Source organism: Bos taurus, chromosome 9, assembly GCF_002263795.3.
Source record: "Bos taurus isolate L1 Dominette 01449 registration number 42190680 breed Hereford chromosome 9, ARS-UCD2.0, whole genome shotgun sequence".
NCBI lineage: Eukaryota > Metazoa > Chordata > Mammalia > Artiodactyla > Bovidae > Bos > Bos taurus.
In genome coordinates, this window is record NC_037336.1 from 34,592,836 (window position 1) to 34,609,226 (window position 16,391).

General features: G+C 39.1%; 1 protein-coding gene across 2 annotated transcripts in view; it reads left to right on the forward strand.

The window, feature by feature from the left end:
- Window positions 1-337: 337 nt before the first annotated feature.
- The window catches only part of FRK (fyn related Src family tyrosine kinase), a 104,386-nt gene continuing 88,332 nt past the window's right edge, over window positions 338-16,391 (forward strand). For both annotated transcript variants that reach the window (XR_009495999.1, XM_002690084.7), the window contains exon 1: window positions 338-1,499. Coding sequence is in view for 1 of the 2 variants with exons in the window: in XM_002690084.7 (XP_002690130.2) it covers window positions 1,126-1,499 (374 nt within the window). In the remaining variant the exon portion in view is untranslated. The remainder of the gene's footprint in view (window positions 1,500-16,391) is intronic.

A 16,391-nucleotide genomic window follows, 5' to 3' on the forward strand; every position in this document is an offset into this window, starting at 1 on the left:
CCCTTGTACTCTTTCTCTCTACTGGTCACCTAGTCTGTGTGTGTGTGTATGTGTGTGTGTGTGTGTGTGTGTGTGCCCCTGTATTTCAGAAATAGTACACGAAGGATGGGAAATTGTCTCTGTGGGAAAATGTACTATTTTGGGTTCTCAGCATTTTAGTCATCTGCTCTTGTATTTTTCCAGACTGTGAACTTATTTTGAGGCTATTAAAATCTATTCATGGTGATAAAAAAAAAAAAGATAGGGACTCAATGACTCTTTCCCAATTGCCCTTTTGTCTAGTAGCAAATACCCAAATGCTTTACTTTTCCTTTCTATTTCCCTTAGTGGTGGCAAAACAATCCTACTCGTCTTTATGAAAGGACCTATCTCTGCCTTTATTTTCTGTGCTGGTAGCTCAGCAGGACAAAACAGTCCCTGGGCTAGTTTGTCTGTCCAGGAGTAAGGATTTTGGCAGCTGCTTCAAGAATTGGCTCCCTGGTGAGGGCGCTGGTCTCCCTTGGGTGTGGGAGAAGGGAGAGGCAGAGGGGACTGGAATCCCTTTAAGATCACAGGCACAAAGGAACCAGGAAGTAAGAAGAAATTATTACACTCTGTTCATCGCTCAGGATGTTAAAGGCAATAGCCTGGGCAGGTTGGTTAGTCATTAGCAGAAAAGAAAAAGCGCTGAGGGTCAGGACCGGTCAAACCTCTGAGACGGACTTGAGGTGGGGAGAGAGCTGCTGGCAAAGGCAAGACGTGGAGACAGGCTTACTTGGAGTTCGCCTGTTTCTCTTGGTAACTTTTTCCTGGGACAAGAACCAAGATGCCTCTTTTCTGTTCTCAGGCGTTTGTCTAAATAAAGCGTTCTCAAATTTCTTTTTGTGGTGGGAATCCTGAGAAACCTTCCCACCGATCAGCTGCCCACTTTCCACCTGGTTTTGCCTTGGGGGCCACAGAAAGCGAGCCGGTGAGTCTCTGCAAGCAGGTTGGCCGGACGGCTGTGAACGGGGCTTTGTACACTCTCCCAGAGCAGGCAGGACTGGTGCTGATTGCAAAGTTTCCGGGTGGAGGAAGAGAAAGTGGATCTGCAGAGAGTGAGGGGAGAGGGAGAAGCCCCCCTCCCCCACTCCCCCCGGGGGCGCCATGGGTAACCTCTGCCTGAGGCTCTGGACCTACCTGGATCGTTGTTTCCCCTGCTGGTGGTCTGAGGAGGTGGACAAGCCTGGGGTGATTCAGAACCCATGGGCTGACTGCCCTCCTGATCCTCCCCGGCTGCCAGCTCCAGAGCCCGAGAGAAGCCAGGGCCAGTTCTTTGTGGCTCTATTTGATTACCAGGCTCGGACAGCTGAGGACCTGAGCTTCCACGCGGGTGACAAGCTCCAAGTCCTAGACAAGTCCCACAAGGGCTGGTGGCTGGCCAGGCACTTGGAGAAAAGGGCCGACAGCTCCAGCCAGCAGCTGCAGGGCTACATTCCTTCTAACTACGTGGCTGAAGACAGGAGCCTCCAGGCAGAGCCGTGAGTACCACACACACTATTTCTCAACTCTCTGAGGGCGGGTAATGGGTTTTTCTTTCTTACCTAGCTGCAAACCCATTAATTTTCAAAGAGCTACTTAGAAAGTTATGAGGAAGTACTGGAAAGATCCTTCTAGTTGAAATCCACCTCCCCTGAGAGGTGTGAGTGAAACTGGAAGGTAATTGTTGAAGTGACTTCCGTTACAGTGGCATACTCCACCTGTCCTAGGGGCAGTTTCATCAACGTAAACAAACGGTGTATTTAATACTCTCTCTTTTCTTTGGCTGTAAAAGAAGTCAGGGCTTCCCTGGTGGCTCAGATGGTAAAGAATATGCCTGCAACAATGCAGGAAACCCAGGTTTTGATCCCTGGTTGGGGAAGATCCTCTGGAGAAGAGGATGGCAACCCATTCCAGTGTTCTTGCCTGGAAAATCCCGTGGACAGAGGAGCCTGGCAGGCTTCAGTTCATGGGGTCACAAAGAGTCAGATACGACTGAATAACTAAGCACAAAAGAAGTCATGCCTCACATTAACATAGAACTGTGTTTCTTTAGCAGGTAGCTCAGTCGGTTAAGAAACTGCCTGCAATGCAGGAGACCCGGGTTCGATTCTTGGGTCAGGAAGAACCCCTGGAGAAGGGAATGGCAACCCACTCCAGTATTCTTGCCTGGAGAATCCCATGGACAGAGGAGCCTGGTGGGCTACAGTCCACGGGGTCGCAAGAATCGGACACGACTTAGGGACTCCACCACCACCACCACCAGCAGGTGTATCACAGGTCTTCCTTAAACCACACTTTCAAACCTAAAGTCCAGCTCTCTCTTTTTCTAAACTTTTGAAGCATCAACTCCAGTCCTGATAGACACACAAAGGCTAACTAACGAATTAATAGAAGGTCACATTTAGAAGATGTCACCTTTTCCTAGTAAAATCATGACTGGATATTCTTCTTTGAATCCCATTTGGTTTTTATTATAATTAGAAATTAGCCAGCTACAGATATTCAAGAGGTTTTAACAAGGAAAATAATGACGTTATTTCTCCAGAGAAGGGGATAGACTTTACCCTGATATTTGAATAAATCCTATGACTTATAGTGGAACCAAGGAAGAAAATTTTATGTACTTAGGCACTTATCCATCCATCTGTGCACCTATCCATCCATCCATGCAAGTGGCAGGTGGAGCAGTGGCATGGGCAGTTGGGGGAAGGGCAAGGTTATGCTAGTGGTGGTTTGAATATAAAACAGATAGAGCAAGGTCTTGACAATGGATTCTTGGTGTGTGGTGAGATGAGAAGCAGGCTCTGACTGTTACTTGCCCAAACTGTTTCCACCTCGTTCCAATGAAACCCAAGACTGGGAATGTTTCTCAGGACTCATTTTATAGAGTGTATATTCTTAGTGGAGGAACCTCTGGGGACTCACTCATTTTCTTATGTGTTTTCTCGTTTGATGTGAACTGCAGCATTTTTTACTGGTCTGGGGAAAAATATTGTAGGAAGAGCTATGGTGCATTGTTGCTGCTTTCCAAACTCAAATTCAAATACAGAGAGGGTTAGGGGACTTTGCGATTCTTTCCAATATCAGGGGTCTATGAATGTTAAGAAGTGCCTTATTTTAAACCTAAATAGAAATGAATTGAAATCTAGACTTCTGACAAATGGAATTGATCTGTTCTCAGATGAGAAAATCAGCTGTATGAACATTTATTTCTGTGATAATCTATATGAAATGTCTTTATTCACTGAATGCTTAGTTATATGCATTTATAATATGATTTTTTCTACTACGTGATTTCCATGTAAGGTATGGTATTATATATGTTTTATATTCAGTTTAACATACTATTAATGCTGCTGCTGCTGCTGCTAAGTCGCTTCAGTCGTGTTCGACTCTGTGCGACCTCATGGACTGCAGCCTACCAGGCTTGTCCATCCATGGGATTCTCCAGGCAAGAACACTGGAGTGGGTCATAATATACTAGTTTTGAATATATTAAATTCGTTTAACTGCTTAGGGCTCCGTTTCCTCATCTGTAAGTTCTCTGGGGTCTCCTAGTCCTCTAGATTTCTCTATTATATAGGAACATGACCTCTTATTTTCAAATGTAGTGGTTCAACTACATTCATACTTGACAGAACAATAAATGCTGAAGACAGCAAGTGAATTGAAATAAGCATTTCAAAAGCAATAATGTTTTGGGTAACAGGATCAAACACAGCACCCTTACTTACTTCTTTAGATTCTTTCTGCCAGTTACATTATCATGGCTATTTTTCGATTCTCAGGGGTTGTCTGTAGCCAAGAATACTTTTCTCCCTCTGTACGAAACTCCTGACCTTTCCTCTTGGAATTAGTCCTCAGCAGTGTTCCCATGTGTTACTACAATCCTGTATATTTGTGGTAGGTTTTTCTTGGGATCTTCACATCCACCGGCATAAAAACTTGCTGCCCAGGAATAGAGACGCAGATGTAGAGAATGAAGCTGTGGACACAGGGGCAGAAAGAGAGGGGGGACAAACTGAGAGAGTAACATTGACATACACACTCCCATGTGTAAAGTAGATAGCTAGCAGGAAGCTGCTGTGTAGCACAGGGAGTTCGGCTGTTGCTCTGTGATGACCTAGAGGGGTGGGGTGAGAGTGGGTGTGTGGGAGGGAGGCTGAAGAGGGAGGAGATATATCTATACATATAGCTGATTCACATTGCCATATAGCAGAAACTAACAGAACATTGCAAAGCAATTATACTCCAGTTAGAAAATAATTTTTTTAAAAAAACCTTTGATGCTCAGATATTGCTCTCATGCCTCCTGGTCAGCAAGAGCCACTTGTTTCCTTTTAAGTGTACACCACGACTTTCACCTGTGAACCCAGGTTGCTAATTGAGGTTCTTGCAACCAAACAGCTAAATTGCTTCAGTGCTGTTTATGCAGGTGGCTGTAGCCTCTAGAATTTCACCCCATTTCAAGTAGAAGCAATTTTAGTCTTCTAAGTGAAGGTATCCAAGTGACCCACAGTGCCTTAATACCCCGGGGAATTATTATTATTATTATTTTTAAAAGCTTCTTTTAATAACTTTCTTATGTGAGTTTTTAAACTTCTATTCCTTATGAATAAATAAATAAACTTCCTCTTTTTCCTTATGAATTCTATGAAAGTTAATGTTTATTTTACAAGGAGCTCAGTATATAGTATTAAGTAAAGATTATTATCTTCACATGTGTGAGATGAGAGGCAGTGGGGAATCAAGGAAAGTTATCATCCAGTTCCTTATTAGACTGGTTTAGTGCAATGCATTTTAGTATTTATTGTTAATATCTTAATCCTTGACTTGCATTAATAAGAAGACAGTGCAAATACTTTTGGAGTAATTAGTGGCAGGGCATGTCAGTTAAGTTTCAGTGTTGGTTTGTTCCTTTGTTTCTTTTAACATTAGGAAATAAAGATGTTAGAAAAATAACTAGACTATTATTAAAAGACAAACTAATATAATAATTGATTACTAAATTCCACCTAGAAATGCTTTACCTTTTCTGAATACTTTACATTAAATGATATAATAAATTCATTCTTAATGGTTTATTTGTTTCTAGGAAGAATCACTGGTTTATCTGCAATTTTAATTCCTAGATACTTTCATAGATGACTGTTTTTCTTCCACATCTTCAACATGGAATCCCTCAAAAATCTTACTCTTAGGCACTGATTACTCAGAACTCACTGCACCCTTTTAAAATTCAATGTTCTTAGAGATATAGTTAAAGTTCTTCCAGAAAATAATGGTATGGAAATTACCTATGAATCTTGGAGCCAAGAACAATGGCTTTAAATTCTATTGCTAAAAATTCAAGTGATGAAATATATTGATGAAAAGCAAAAAGATCAGTAATTGTATGTTGCTAAGTCGCTTCAGTTGTGTCCGACTCTGTGCGACCCCATAGACGGCAGCCCACCAGGCTCCCCCATCCTTGGGATTCTCCAGGCAAGAACACTGGAGTGGGTTGCCATTTCCTTCTCTAATGCATGAAAGTGAAAAGTGAAGTCGCTCAGTCGTGCCCAACTCTTCACGACCCCATGGATTGCAGCCTACCAGGCTCCTCCATCCATGGGATTTTCCAGGCAAGAGTACTGGAGTGGGTTGCCATTGCCTTCTCCCCAGAATGCTGCTGCTGCTGCTGCTAAGTTGCTTCAGTCGTGTCCGACCCTGTGCGACCCCATAGATGGCAGCCCACCAGGCTCCCCTGTCCCTGGGATTCTCCAGGCAAGAACACTGGAGTGGGTTGCCATTTCCTAGATGTCAGTAGATGTCTTTCTCTGCTAGGATATGAAGCCTGCATTTGAGTCTTAAAGAGAGAGGAACAATGTGTTTTAAAAATTATTTACCATCAATAAATAAATAAAGAAAAAGGCATCAGGATATTCACAAATCAATCTAACATATCTACTTTGAGTAGTTGAAATCATTAGAAAATCACCTATGGGTAAGCAGTCGCATAAATATTCTTTTTTTTTAATTTATTTTATTTTATTTTTAAACTTTACAATATTGTATTAGTTTTGCCAAATATCGAAATGAATCCACCACAGGTATACCTGTGTTCCCCATCCTGAACCCTCCTCCCTCCTCCCTCCCCATACCCTCCCTCTGGGTCATCCCAGTGCACCAGCCCCAAGCATCCAGTATCATGCATCGCATAAATATTCTTAATCCACATCATTTATTTCTTTTCCTTTGTTCTAGTTTTCAGGGAAGACTAAATGCATATAGGTAGAATTGGAAAATAAAATATTTTCAATTTCTCTCCTTGAAGACAAAGTATTCTTAGATCTATAGTTTAAAAAGCTAAGTAAAGTGTTTATTTTTATATAAAAGTAAAATGCATTATAAAAATACATGTGGCTAGGGAAGGGAAACAATGGGGCAGAGGGCACTGCGGTAGCCGCCGCCGCTGCGCCGGGACCTGCTCGGCCCCCGGGGACCCCTCGCCCGCAGCCTCCGCCGTTTATTAAAAAAAAATAAATAAATAAAAATACATGTGGCTATTTATCAAATTAAATGTTTTGGGTAATCCCAAGATAAGAATTTTCAGACAAATAATTTAAATCAACAAAAGCATACTTCTATGCTGAGAGTAACTGGAAAACTTTGTAATTAAATGACTGCATTTCTTTTAAAATTATGATATTATCTTATTTCTTTATCTTTTGATATAAAATAACAGTGTGATAAATTTATTGCTCAAATACTTTGTAAAAAATTAAGACCCAGCAAAGCCAGAAATAAATAAATAAAATTAAAAAAAAAGAAGTAAGTGTTTTTAAAATTTATTTAAAAATTACATTTCAGGTATAGTATTACATGATTTTTCATATTAATATAATTATACTACATTTATGTTTATATAACTGTGTTTATGTCCATTATTTAATGCATTATATATTATTTTCATCATTTTTAAGAAAAATGATAATTAACTGCTACATTAAATACATTTTATAAGAACAATGGCAAAATCATAGAAATGAGGAAAAGAGAAATCAGCAGAACTTCATTAAAGTCAGAGTAAAAGTATAAGTGTAATTAACAGTTCAAAATAGTTGATTAATAGCTGTAAAACTTGATTACATGCATCTCAAAATATTATTTCTTTGAGAAGCAATGAAGTACCATAGTATGGAATTATCAAAATAAGTCAGGAGTCAGTCATTTAATTGGTAAACTTAATTTGGAAGTTTCAGCTGCAATATGCCTTTCAGAACCAGTCTCTCTTAATAAAAGTATGGGTTATTTTTTCCTTTTCAGGTTTTCAACAAATTTTTAGTGAGGGAAAACATTATATGTGCATGGAATATTAATAACTCATAAACTACTGTGCTTCAGTCCTAAAGATTAGAACTTAAATTCCAGCTTGATTGAATTCATTCTTTGAAAAAAGAAGAAAGATTCTATTGGTTTTTTTTTTTTTTTTAACTGGTTTGATTTTGTTCAAGTGAATTTATTTAAAGGTTAGGTTTGTCTCTGTAGATAGATCCTAGTATTACTTTTTCAAGCATTTCACCAAACTGACATAAAAGTAGACACAACCTTCTATATAGTAAAGTAGGACTATTGTTAAGCAACCACTGTGTCCTATGGACTAGATCCTGAGGCTTCCCAAAGAGAAACAAACAAGACTTTGCCTCAATTAAGTGTCTGATTTTCAGCTCAGAAAACTTTGCATTTCACAACGGCCTATACCACAGTGAGAATCTATACAGTAAATAAAAATCAGAGACATTTTTTAGTTCTTCTGGTGGATATTTTAACTTGGTCCAGATGTTAATGGTATAGAATTTTGATTGAGGTATAATGCTGGTTGCCCTTTTTGATCTGGCCTGTAGTGTGCTTAAAAACCAGGCTATGGGTCCCAAAGATCTGAATTTGAATCTGGCTCTGTCATGACCAAGCCATGTGACTTTGAGCAACTTACAGTAAACAGGAATAAAAATGACCCCTATCTCCTTGGATCAACATGTGACATAAATTAAATAGGTTTTTGTGCAGAAAGCATGCACCATAGAGAACCTGACACATAGTCAGGGCTTAAGAAATGTTATCTGTTATTTAGCTGGCCAGCTCTTCCTTTACCTCTGCCTAAATGGATAACACTTTGGACACCCCACTCCAGCCTCAACTCACATCTTTCCCTATAACAGCATACACACAATGATGGATGTTGTTTCACAATCTTTCCATCTTTCTTCCATACTCTCCTTTCCCTGTGGTCTTTAGCTTCCTGTATATGCGTGCTCAGTCGCTCAGTCACTTCCGACTCTTTGCGACCCCACGGACTGTGGCCTGTCAGGTTCCTCTGTCCAAGGGATTTTCCAGGCAAGAATACTGGAGTGGGTTGCCATTTCCTTCTGCAGGGGATCTTCCCAACCTATGGATTGAACCTTAGTCTTTTGCATCTTCTGCCTTCTTTACCCCAGGAGTGGGTTATTGCGTTTGCAAACTCTCCCTCTTTTTTTTTTTCCTGACCAATTCTCATTCATCCCTCAGGTCTTACCTTGCTTGTTCCTCTCTCCCTGAAGGCTTTCCTGACTTTCTAGAAGACATCAGGTCTTCCTGCTCAGAGCCTTTAGTATCAGCTTTCATTATTCTCGTTATTTTCTCTAAGGCTCTAAACTCTGTTTGTGGGAGGTGGGAAGATGAGCTATTGCCTTGGGCTCTGAAACTTCGTGTAGTGCCTGTGCATAATAAACACTCATAAATGTTGGTTGAGTAAATGAATAATTAAATAGTGATTGCTTATCTATAAATCTCAGGTCTTTTATTGAAATAAGAAGCACCTCTTTTCTTTGACTTTTTCTCTCTGAGTTACTTTTTTTTCAACCTACCAAGAAAATCTACTGAGTTTCCTCATTTTAGGGATAGGCTATTTTGCATTTTTTTTTTTCAATGAATTGTGCATGCCTCAATTTCTGGTTATACTCATAGTCATAATAACATAATTTCCAGGCTCCTAGAAATTAGTGGCTTCATTCGGTCCCTAAGGGAAAAATATTTAGGGAGTTATAGACTGATTTGAATATTCTTTGTAAGGTAGAATGAATACCTAAAGGGTATGTATATATGTTATTTTTAGATATCACTTCAGTGAGATTCACAATCAGTTCCTGGCTTGGTATTCATTGCGACTGAACTGAACTGAACTGAACTGAAACTATACTGTGGTTAATTTAAAGTAAAGGAATCACTGGCCTGAGCTTTTAATGGATGGAAACCAAAACCCAATTTACAAAATTAATGTTGTGGGACCAGAGTTATAATTTCAGTTTTTATGTTGAACATATACAACTTCAAATTATTATGTGTATGAAATATTTTTCAGTTTGCGCATGCTAAAAGTTTGACTTTTTTTACTGAATATTAGGATTGTCACTATTACCTTCTAAAACATTACCAAACAAAATAATTGTCTTTTTTTTACTAGCTTTCTTACTAATTAGCTGTTAATTTCTCTGCAGCATTCTCTGACTCCCAGTTCTTAGCACATCATAGCACTGGAAGGACTTTCTGGGGAAGGTAGTTGTGCAGATTAATTGCAGCTTGAATAATATTTCAGACCTCCTAAGGCTATTTTCCTGAAGACTGCAACTTTAGCAGTTAGTCTATGTGAATGTTCCTTTGAAGATGAACATAACAGAAGAATTTTTCTAAAATGCATCGATTCAAACGTAGAACATGTGATCTGTATTACCCAACTTATTGCTCATTTGGCTAATTTCAGATAAACTACCCTCGTGTAATATCTTTGTCATGTCATTTTTTCCCACAAGGTTTTTCAGTTAGAGTTTTTTCTTATTTAAAAACTGAACTAATTTTAGTGTTAGCCTTTAATTTTTTTTCATGTTTTCTTTTTTATTCATATGACATTATTTTATACAGCCTTTAAATTCAGAATAAATTTCTCAATTAGAGTTTTTATCCATTAATTTTGCACCTTCTTAAGGGTAAAATGAAAATACAATTCAAGAAATATTATTGCTGAGAACTTTTGAACTTTATGAAAAGTGAAAGTGTTAGTTGCTCAGTTATATCTGACTTTGTGACCCATAGACTGTATAGCCTGCCCGAATCCTCTGTCCATGGAATTTTGCAGGCGAGAATACTGGAGTGGGTAGTCATTCCCTTCTCCAGGGGCTCCTCTTGACCCAGAGATTGAATCTGGGTCTCCTCCATGGCAGGCGGATTTTTTTTTTTTTTACCACTGAGCCACTAGGGAAACCCTTGAACTTTATATTAGGTTTCTAATGTGAAGAACATTTAGAATCTTATTTTAAAATAAATCTTTCCACTAACACAAATCTTGCATAACACACTGGCAGTTGATTTGGATGATTTGATATGTGTGCTCAGTTGCTTAGTGGTGTTGGACTTTTTATGACCCCATAGACTATAGCCTGCCAGGCTCCTCTGTCCATGGAATTCTTCAGGCAAGAATACTGGAATTGGTTGCCATGTCCATCTCCAGGGGATCTTCCCAACCCAGGGATCAAACCCAGTCTCTTGTGTCTCCTGCACTGACAGGTGGATTCTTTACCACTAACGTCACCTGGGAAGCCATATAGTTCCAGTGAAAGGCCAGTAACTAGATAGACTAAAGTCACTCCAGTATCACCTATATCTTTTAGCCATTTCTGAAAATTAGTTACAACATACCAAGATTCCCATAAGGGACACTATTGCAAGCTCCAGAATTGTGCTTCTTGCAAAGTCGCTGCCAGAACGTTGTCTCTGGAGGTGCCTGTGTTATTTCTGTGAAATTGGACTCAGGATACTTTCTGCAAATCTTTTCAGCATTTCTAGTTATTGAAGAAGTAGAGTCTACCAGATTCACGTATCCATTGAATACACTTTTTGTGTCTATTTACCATGTTTAAAGGCATTGTTTTTTGAACAATGGGAGATAACAAAATGAATAGGGCAGTGCTTTTTCTCCAGATAATTTTACAGTTTCTGGAGGTAAGACTATTAAACCAAGAATGTATGTCAATGCCTATTAGACAAAGACTACCAAGAACACACCTACAGTAGTTCATTATTCATTACAAGGAAAGAGACGACACTGCATGGACAAGAGTGGAGCATCTCAGTAGGAGTATTGGGACACACGAGAGGATTTGGGGCATTGACTTTGGGGAGAGTTTAGGAAGCAAGACTGCTCTGGATGGATTACTGTCAGGAAGCAGGGTAACTGTATGATTTTGTATCTTAGTTAATCTTATTGAGAAAGAGGGAAGATTAGATCAAGATTAAAGTTATGGTTGGTAAAGAAATAGCAGTCACTTATGTTAACCAAAATAGGTGGAGGTCATTTTTGTGCTTGGACAATGTCCATTTTTTGGTGAGTGTTCAGATATGATTAAGGGTGAGCTGATCTTGTTTTTGTCTTGATCCGTCAGGGTCACAGAGTGGCCTTGTCTGCTGTTGGTGTTCTGTGAGGTTGTTTATGTTCAACAGGAGAACTCCCAGGCCTAGTCTGAAGTGGCAGGCAAACTCTTTGGTGCCAGGGCTGCTTTTCTCTCTCAGCCAGCATAGGACAGATGCTGATTGATGCCAGAGAGTAGCACAACTGTCTGTCATATAGCTTGCACTTAAAAGTAGTATTTTAAAGGATGTTGAAGAAACAAATACATGAATGAATATGTGCAGAGGTAGAAGAGATATATTCTGGTTTGGGGAAAATCACACCTTTCTTTCAGGGTTCCGCTCTCATGACCCCCTTCCAAGAGTCTTTTTCTAACCTTTATAAAAATAATTCATAGTTTGTTTCCCCCACAATCTTGTATATCTTGTTAGTAGAACAATAGTAAATAATGTGCAAGCTAAGTCTCTTCAGTTGTGTCCAGCTCTTTGTGACCCTATGGACTGTAGTGCCCACACACTTTTCTGTCCATGGGATTCTCCAGGCAAGAATAACAAAGCGGGTTGCCATGCCGCCTCCAGAATAATAATTAATAACTGGTATTTATTGAGACTTTATCATTATCCTACTCAAAAAATACAAAATAATTGCACTTGTATTATCTTTATATATTACAACCTGCTGAGGTACCTACTTTCCCTGGTGGCTCAGAAGGTAAAGAATCTGCCGCAATGCAGGAGACCTGGGTTTGATCTCTGGGTCCGGAAGATCCCTTGGAGAAGGGAATGGCAAACCACTCCAGTATTCCTGCCTGGAGAATTCCATGGACAGAGGAGGCCAGCCAGGTATAGTCCATGGCGTCGTAAAGAATCGGACACAATGGAGTGACTAGCACTACACTTCACAGATGAAGAAATTGAAGCTAAGAGAATTTAAGCGAACTGCTCAAAGTTACACAGCTAATAAATGATGAAAGTGAGATTTGCCTGCCTCCATCCTGCCTCTGGAGTCTCTACTTTTATCATATAATGGCTAATTGCATGACTTCTGTCTTTCATATGAGACTGTGAAGTCTTAGAGGGCAGGTTACTTACATTTCCTGCATCATGACTGGAAAACTCTTTAAGACAATGTCTGTGCTCCAGACAATTTGTAATCCCAGGAGGTGAGACTCTCTATTGCGTCCTGAAATTGTTAATTCCCTGTGGTAGAAGCACTGTCTGATTTAATTTTACTCAATGCTTATCCCTGAGATAATTCAGTACAAATTGTTGAACATGGGGGAAAGGAAGTAAAAGTACATTCAGGGAATGGGAAGATGAATAATTTAACTGAAGTATTTATGGAGAGAGCTATGAGAAATAAATCTGGAAAAAGAGGTTGGGACAAGGTTTTGGAAAAGACCATGTGTGCCAAGTCAAAGACTTTGGGTTTTGTCTGATAAGAAACAGATGGAAAGTCATGCTTTGAAAAGGCAGTGATGATGTGGAAGTAAAATGGAGAAGAGACAGGCTAGGTGGTGATAGAGAAGCTGTACCCAATGTCTCCAGCATGAGTTTATCAGGGTTTAATTTCTAATTGTGGTACTGTTAAAAAAGGAAGAGTAGGAATATAGGAATTCCATGAATGAAAAATCAAGAGGACTTAGGGGAAGAGAAATAATTAACATTTTTAAGTATCTTTGATGTGCTGAACACACAAAACTGTATACATGAGCTAATTTAATCTTTGTAATAGTCCTGCAAGGCAAGTTTTCTTATCACTGCTTTTAGGACAAGAAAGCTGAAACTCAGATTTAAATGAATGCAAGAGCATTCTTATCTGGTAAATACTAGAGGCAAAAGTAATTAGAAGAAAAAGAGAGAGGATTTAAAAATATGTTTTTGAGACCACGTGAAATATTAAGAGAAATATACATTTCATAAAGTCCTCTTTTTATTGGGGGCATGGTTGAATCAGAAAGAAAGGCAATACATTCACTTTTAAGAAAGTTGAATGTGAAGTACTAATGAGTCATCTCAGTGAAAATGTCCAGGAGAAATGCAGAAATAAAAAAATACGGACAAAAAGAGGTCTATTTTATAAAGATAGATATTTGAAGGAATTCCCATTCATCTGTTATAGATGTTTCAGGAATATGAGAAATGCAGGCATTGTAGATTTCAGAACTACAGTGTGAGAGGCTAAGAAACAGGAGGAGTCTAAGATTAACTCTTTAGAAATGCCCATAGTTTAGGTGAGTAGATGTGGTGAGTAGATTGTAAAATAACTGTGTTGTTCACACCTCCTTGTTATACACTCTTGGGTAATCTCCTCCCATACAAACTCTCAGTTGGCCAAGAAACTTGCTTTGTCCAGTGGAACAATTATAAACATGATAAAAATAGAGATTGAAAAGGGCTTACATGTTGGGGCTTGCTTTCTTATTGTTCTTGGAGTTCTGCAACTACTATGAAAAGCTCAAGCAACCTCCTGGATGATGGAAGACTATGTGAAGAGAGGTCCTGTTTGTCCCAGGTGACTCACAAGCTGAGTGGAGACTCATGATCAAGCCCAGCTAAGATCAGTTGAACTCACTCCAAATTGCTCACTTTTAGATTCCTGAGTTAACCAAATATAGTCAGCTCTTCATATCTGTAGGTTCTATATCTGTGTACTGGGGTCGCAAAGAGTTGGACACGACTGAGCAACTGAACTGAACTGAACTGATTCAACTAAATATGATAGAAAATATTTGGAAAAAAAAGTTCCAAAAAATGAAACTTGAATTTGTCACATGTTGGCAACAGTTTACATAGCATTTCTGTTGTATTAGGTATTATAAACAATCCAAAGATGATTTAAAGTATCTCTAAAGGATATGTGTAGATTGTATGCAAATAATATATAATTTTAACTAATATAGGGGACTTGAGCATCCACAGATATTGGTATTCTGGAACCAACCCTCTCCGATAAGGAGGGAAGACTAGCTGTTAGAAAGCAAAACCTAACTAATACAGGGAAGAAGAGCTCCTGAAGGAAACTGAAGAATTCAAAAAGTAGAAGAAAAACAAACAGCATCTTATCAAAATAAGCAAATGGAATGTCAAGAGGGAGGTTTTGGGTCAAGTGCTAAGCAAAGGTCAGAGTAATGAGGAAGAAGTAAAGACCATGAGATTTATTGGAAGACTGCTGGTGATACTAAAAAGCAGTTTTATCATGTAATTATGGATGAGATCATGCAGTGAAGAGTGTAAGTGAGTTATAACAAGGAACTTCATGCTCTGACTGGGACTCTGCACTGGGAGGTGTAGGGCTGAGCCATAGAAGTTTTGTATGATAGGGCTCTACTCATGGGACTTGCGTCCATCCTGAGAATCAGAGCTGAGGAAAGGCAAAATCAAAAGACGCAGTGGAACTTAGCTGCCTCCATCTCTGAGCAGAATATTCAGGGTCTTAAGGACTATGTTTGGTTGGGATTTTCCAAAAGTTTCACCCTCTTTAGGGCATCAGAGTTGGCGGCTTTGCAACATCCTTCGGTGAATTAGATATTTGATTTGGAAGTTAAGGCAGAATGAAGATAAATAAAGGGTTCAGCTCTAGTGCAGTTTGGGTTTTCCAAAACTGTTGGAAAAATTAAAAAATTTTCTCTTGGGTGCTATACTCTCAAGTTTTAGGGTCATGTGGAAAGACTGAGCTTAGTTCAAGGTCTTAAAGTAGAAGCAGCAAATACATAAATAACTTTTAAAGAAGTTTGTCTGTGAAGGAAAAGAAACATGTAGGAAAATAGAGATGGTCCCTAACTTTCAATGGTTTGACTTAAGATTTTTCAACTTTATGATGGTGTGAAACCAATATGCATTTGGCAGAAATCATAATTTGAATTTTGAATTTGAAGTTTTGAATTTTGACCTTTTCCTGGGCTAGCATTACAGGGTCCTATGCTCACTCATGATGTTGGACTGCGGCAGTGAGCCTTGGATCCCAGGCAGCCATGCGATGGTGAGTTTTTAAACAATCCGTACTCTTAAAATCATCCTGTACCCATACTCCCATCCTGTTTTTCACTTTCAGTACATCATTCAATACATTACATGAGATATTCATCACTATATTATAAAATAGCCTTCTATTAGATGGTTTTGCTCAACTGTAGGCTGATGTAAGTGTTGTGAGCACATAAAATGTAGGCTATGCTAAGCTATGATGTTCAGAAGGTTAAGTGTAATAAATGAATTTTTGACTTATAATATTTTCAACTTATGATAAGTTTATTGGGACATAACCTCTATCCTAAGTCTAGGAAGATCTGTATATTAAATAGGCTTGATGATCAAAACTTACTTGGAAATACTTAGTCACTTTAAAAGCTCTTTGAAAATACTTCATACTTTATTATAAATCTTCATCTACATTGTTAATCCTTTTTTTATGGTATAGTTGTAGTACTATTTTACAAATAAAAAGAATGAACTCAGATACACCTGTTGCAGAATAAAAAGGCATTATGTAGTCCTCCTTTGAATAAAAAAGCAATATGTAGCCCTCTGCATTTTCTTAGAAGACAAATAGGGCATCTGTTAGGTAAGTCCTGATTATCTTCTATTATGCTGCTGCTGCTGCTAAGTCACTTCAGTCATGTCCAACTCTGTGCGACCCCATAGACGGCAGCCCACCAGGCTCTCCCGTCCCTGGGATTCTCCAGGCAGGAACACTGGAACGGGTTGCCATTTCCTTCTCCAGTGCATGAAAGTGAAAAGTGAAAGTGAAGTTGCTCAGTCGTGTCCGACTCTTAGTGACCCCATGGACTGCAGCCCACCAGGCTCCTCGGTCCATGGGATTTTCCAGGCAAAAGTACTGGAGTGGGGTGCCATTGCCTTCTCCATCTTCTATTATATACTATAGTTATAGGATACTCCTGGTTTAACTTCAGGATATTATCATAGAGAGAATAGAATAATGTTTCAGATAAAAACAGTACAAAAGTGATTCAGTT